This window comes from Apteryx mantelli, unplaced genomic scaffold (genome assembly GCF_036417845.1).
Source record: "Apteryx mantelli isolate bAptMan1 unplaced genomic scaffold, bAptMan1.hap1 HAP1_SCAFFOLD_40, whole genome shotgun sequence".
In the NCBI taxonomy this organism is placed as follows: Eukaryota; Metazoa; Chordata; class Aves; order Apterygiformes; family Apterygidae; genus Apteryx; species Apteryx mantelli.
Window position 1 is genome coordinate 338,334 of NW_027118755.1, and position 5,741 is coordinate 344,074.

Genomic DNA, 5,741 nt, shown 5'->3' on the forward strand with positions numbered 1-5,741 from the left:
CCCTCCACCCCTTCATATTTACCAGCCAGGAGTGAAGTTTCTCTTGCAACTCCAATTTAGATAGGTCAACCCAAGGGTCCACCCAGAGGCCCAAATGCTTCTCGGAGTTGCCCAGTTCTATCATGTTCAGCTTCAAACTGCTCACTACCCATGGGTCACCATCACTGATAGCAGGCGAGTCTTTTGTGGTCCTAGTGTAAAACCCATGGAACTTTTCACCTTGCATCCTCAGCCCTGTTAGTTTACAAAATTCCTCCACCACTGTGATGTTTCCTTGCATCCCATCCCAGGAGTCACTTAATAAAGCTAGATCATCTGTGAAGGCCACAGTTGGAACCTTGTTGCTGTTGTGCCAAAACCCTCTTCCCAGCTCTTCTAATCAGTATGACAATGGGTCTATTAACAGATTGAACAGCACTGAGGCAATGGCATCTCTGTTTTACTCTGGTGAGGATCTTAATACCATCTGACTGACTTTCCTTCACCTCCAGCTGAGTTGTGGTGTTACTGCACATATTGGTGATGATGCCTATTCCATGTTCATCAACACCTTTCTGTTTCAGGGCCTGAGGAATATGCTGATGACTCACCAAGTCAAGAGCTTTCACTAGATCCATGAAGACAACTCTCAGAAGCTTGTGTTCCCTTTTGGCATTTTTAATCAGTGTCTGAAGCACCTTGAAATGTTCAAACACCTGGGGGCTGATATAAAGCCCCTTTGACAGCTGTTAATCAGAGATGCCTTTGTCAGCCCTGCTGTTAAGATTCTTAAAATAGCCTCACATTAATCAGCCTGATGGTAATGGGTCATCAGTTCTTAATATCTAGTTGTTCTACTGGGTCAGCAGATTTTGGTATTAACATAGTTCTGCATTCCTTGACCCCCCCTGGGATCTTGCTGGGCACCAGCCAAAGATTATAGTTTTCTGCCAGCCTGATGCCTTGTGAGTCTTCTCTGATGAGATCCCTCAGACTTAGGCAGTCCAATACAGGTGCAGAGCTCTTATTCATTTCACAGAACCACAGAATGGCTGAGGCTGGAAGGGACCTCTGGAGATCATCTAGTCCAACACACCTGCTCAAGCAGGGTTACCTAGAGCATGTTGCACAGGATCGCATCCAGGCAGGTTTTGAATATCTCCAGAGAAGGAGACTCCACAACCTCTCTGGGCAACCTGTTCCAGTGCTCTGTCACCCTCACAGTGAAAAAGTTTTTCCTCATGTTCAGATGGAACTGTCTGTGCTTCTGTTTGTGCCTGTTGCCTCACATCCTGTCACTGGGCACCACTGACAAGAGTCTGGTCCCATCCTCTTGACACCCTCCCTTAAGATATTTGTACACATTAATAAGATCTCCTCTCAGCCTTCTCTTCTCCAGGCTAAACAGGCCAGCTCTTTCAGTCTTTCCTCATAAGAGAGATGTTCCAGTCCCCTAATCATCTTCGTAGCCCTTCACTGGACTTGCTCCAGTAGTGCCACATCCCTCCTGCACTGGGGAGCCCAGAACTGGAGACAGTACTGCAGGTGTGGCCTCAGCAGGGCTGAGGAGAGGAGGAGGATCCCCTCCCTCGACCTGCTGGCAACACTCTTCCTGATGCACCCCAGGATACCATTGGCCTTCTTGGCCACAAGGGCACATTGCTGCCTCATGCTTAACCTGGTGTCCACCAGCACTCCCAGGTCCTTCTCGGCAGAGCTGCTTTCCAGCAGGTCAATTCCCAACCTGAACTGGTGCATGGGGTTATTCCTCCCTCAGTGCAAGACTCTGCACTTGCCTTTGTTGAACTTCATGAGGTTCCTCTCTGCCCAGCTTAGGAATGTCGAGTCGAGTTCTGCCTGGATGTCTGACTCCTGCGTCCGACCCATGCCTCCAACAGCCTCCCATTAGTGACCCCTCCTCATGGTTCCCAGGGCTCCCCATGCAGCTTGTAGGGTAAGTAAGTCCTTTATTAAACCTATCCTGTTTAACCCCTTATGAACCTTGAGTGTCTCTTTCCACCAGTATCCGACCCTCTCTTGCCTGCCTTGCGGTCACATTGTGATATCCAGGAAGCCTTAATGCAATCTCAGGGGATATGGATGCCCATATCAATGTAACAGCACTGATGTCCATGGAAGCATTCACAGGTGACTGGCAGGATGGTATTCCGGGCACTGAGGTCTTGTTGCACTGTGCCATTGTGAGAATGGAAAAACTTCACCATGTGAAGATGCTCGCTTACAGGCACTTATGTGCAGCAGGAGTCAGGGGCTGTAAACACCTTTGGCATCCTGAGGGCATTGATGGTTGTCAAGCTGAATTACACTCAGGTGCTAGGACATCTGAAGCAACACTGCATTCCTACTTCTAGAGCTGATTTGAGTTTCTGAATCATTCTAAGAAGTTCCCGTTTGCCTTCATGCGTATCATATCCATTCGTACCACAGACTAGCAACAAGCGCCTGTATATAACTAAAATATTCACACATAAATGGTCTCATGTATGTTATCAGAGGTTGTATGCTAAAGTTTTGAATGAGAAACTACAGGAAATGCTTAGATATCACCAGAGTAATCCTAAAACCTTTTTGCAGCCTTAAGCATCTTAGCTATCCTGTGCACAGAACAGCCCTGAGAACAATGGTTCCAGCACAAGTGTTCAGGTAATGGACTGAGTCAGGAGTATGAGATCTTATATCAGCTTCATCTCTGAAGCATACATATTCTGAAAACACTCCCTGAATGTGTGTGTCTACCATTGCATTATCAGCTGTTATTTTAGGTATTTGAGGTCTTAAAAAAAGTCATCACAGTTTGTTATCTCCATCTTTAGAAGTTAAAAATACATAAATAAATAAATAAAATAAGGACTATAAAGGGGGCAAAAGATGTTAAGTCAGAGACAGAGGTGAACTGTGTAGTTGTATCAGGTCCAATGAAGCCATGATACCTACTCAACCTATTATACTTGGGAATTTCAAAAAGATGTAACAAACTTGTTGGAAATTTTCCCTTTAAAACTGCTAGTCTTTCTGAGAAGTAGGTGTTGTAAACTTGCATATTTCTTTTTTTTTTTTTTTTGGATTCTACACCTTCCTCGTGCTTATGAGAGCTTGCTGTACAAATAATCATTACCAATATTAACAGGATGTGGCTAGAAGAAGAGGAAAACTAACTGTTATTTTATCAGTGATCAGTTCAACTCCCCACAGCATCATTAGATTTCTGTGTCCCTGAAACGCTATGCCTTGATGTTTTCAGAACTGAAGTCCCATAAGATTCAGAGGCTTGATCCCAAGAGGAGTTATCAGAGAGACAGAAATTTTCCTTTGCTGGAAATAAATGTGATACTGTTTCAGTGGCAGAGAGTACTGTATAAAGGTTTTCTGACTCCACTGAACAGCTCTTCAGAACTCATCCTCTTTGAAAGCAGTGTATTATATGTGAGCCACTATACTACCATAGTTCTTTCAGCTTTGGGAGAGATACAGCTAGGAACAGGAATGAAGAAAACAATATTACAGGACCCTTCTTTGATTTAAAAAAGGAAAACCTGCAGGATTTCAGAGCAGTCTTCATGTAAACATTAGGTAACCAACCTTCCTCCCTTCCTCCCTTCCTTCCTTCCTGCCTGCCTGCCTGCCTATCTTTCTTCCTCATAATTTTCTTTTCTCGCTATTCTCAAACACGCCATTCCTCTCAGTGAGCTGGTACACAGGTGGCAGTTCCAGCATCAGTATTGACCACATAGGTTACAACAGTTCCAGTATTTGTTGAAACAGCTGGGGTGGGAAATCAAGGAATTCTTTTGTGTCCCTTTCCAGACTCAGTATCTGATCTCTTCCATTCTTGAGGCAGCATCAGCTGATGATGCACCTTATGGACGAGGAGGCTGTGAAATGGATGCAGCAGCTCAGAACAGAAAGATAGCAAGTTATTGCTAAGTTATTCTCTCTTTCCCTGCAGGGATGGATAACCAGACAGAGGTGAGGAAGTTCATCCTCCTTGGCCTGAGCAATGTTCAAGGGCTACAGAAATTCCTCTTCATGCTGTTCTTACTGCTGTACCTGTCTACCCTGCTGGGGAATATGGCAATCATGATTGTAGTGGCATGTGAACCCCGGCTACACACCCCCATGTACTTTTTCCTCTGCAACCTCTCCTGCCTAGATGTTTTCTTCTCCACAGTTACCGTGCCCAAGATGCTGGCTGGGCTCCTCTTGGGGCACCAGGGCATTTCTTACACTGGCTGCCTAAGCCAGCTCCACTTCTTCTACTTCCTGGGTAGCAGTGAAGCTTTCCTCCTGGCTGTCATGGCCTATGACCGCTTTGTGGCCGTCTGCAACCCCCTGCACTACACCCTGATCATGAGCCCATGGGCCTGCCTGCTGCTGGCTGTAGGCACTTGGACTACTGGCTTCCTTCATGCTCTGATGCACACAGTCATGACCTCCCGACTCCATTTCTGTGGCCCCAACCACATCCAACACTACTCCTGCGACATCAAGCCTGTGGTGAAACTGGCCTGCAATAGCAGCCAGCTCAACGTGAACCTTCTCAACATCATCACAGGGAGTCTTGCGATAGCCCCCTTTGTCTTCATACTCTTTTCTTACCTATACATTTTTTCCTTCCTCCGACTGAAAGTCCAGTCCAAGGAGGGCAGGAAGAAAGCCTTCTCCACTTGCATCTCCCATCTCACAGTAGTGGCCTTATTCTATGTCCCTGTTATTTTTAACTATGTGCCACCTTCCTTAGGGAATTCACCCCGCTGGACAATGATAGCCACCGTTATGTATACTGTTGTCACGCCAGTCCTCAATCCTTTGATCTACACCCTGAGGAACGTGGAGGTGAAGCGTGCCCTAAAGAGAAGACTTTTCTCCAGAGAGTTTCTAGCACAGAAAATGTTCTGCCTTGCAGCTTGTGTGGGGTAGTAGGCAATGGACAATGCAATGAGAGGAGCTTTTGGCTCAAGACTGTGTTGTGCAGAAATCTGCTTTTCACTGTCAATGGCCTGGGTCCCTTCAGAAATACCCTACATACTGGATGTGGTCTCATCTCTCCTACCTTGGGCATTAGCAGTGCTAAAAGATGAACATATGTTGGTGGAATAGCCATTCCCATTCATCTAGCTGGAAAAGAGAAGCAGCTCCAGAGAGTGATACTTCAATAAAAACACCTTTATTCGAGTGATTTACCTGCAAAGTCACTTGATTTTTCTTTTTTTTTCTTTTTCTTTTCAGCAGCTGAATCCCACCCCCAGTCAGAGCTGTCAAGAGAAGTCAAGGCATGATTCATCTTATCCTAAAGCCGATAGACGGGGGGGGATTCCTTTTTTTCCATGGGATTCAGGTGGCCACATACAGATGTGTATGTCATGCCACTTGAAATACTCTGGGTATCTCAGCTGGTGTCTCTCTGCTGCTCCAGAAAGGCATAGGTCTCTCATAGGTGCTATGCCAGATCTACCAGCCCTGTATGGATGTCAGATGTCCTAGGGCCTCTGAGATGGTACTAGACACCTTTGCGTAGGCAACTTCATTTGCCAGTAACTCACATAATACATTGTGTCTCTTAATATGGATGTTCTGTACAGCAGGGCAATAATACGGGAACAATCTTTGCTCTCCACCAAACAATGCCTGCTGATGTCTTTTAGGGTCTCCCCTCTTCCTCTAGCCAGGAATTCCCTGGTAGCATTTACATTGGCTCATAGTTGCAACACAGTTAGAAGCTTCCTATGGGGAATGCCTCTATA

General features: G+C 45.9%; 1 protein-coding gene across 1 annotated transcript; it reads left to right on the top strand.

The window, feature by feature from the left end:
- Positions 1 to 3,948: 3,948 nt before the first annotated feature.
- LOC136996426 (olfactory receptor 12D1-like) lies at positions 3,949 to 4,851 on the top strand (the record flags this gene model as incomplete). Its single annotated transcript, XM_067317349.1, has 1 exon — positions 3,949 to 4,851. A coding segment is annotated over exon 1 (903 nt), but the record flags the coding sequence as incomplete, so codon positions are not given.
- Between the last annotated feature and the right edge of the window lie 890 nt (positions 4,852 to 5,741).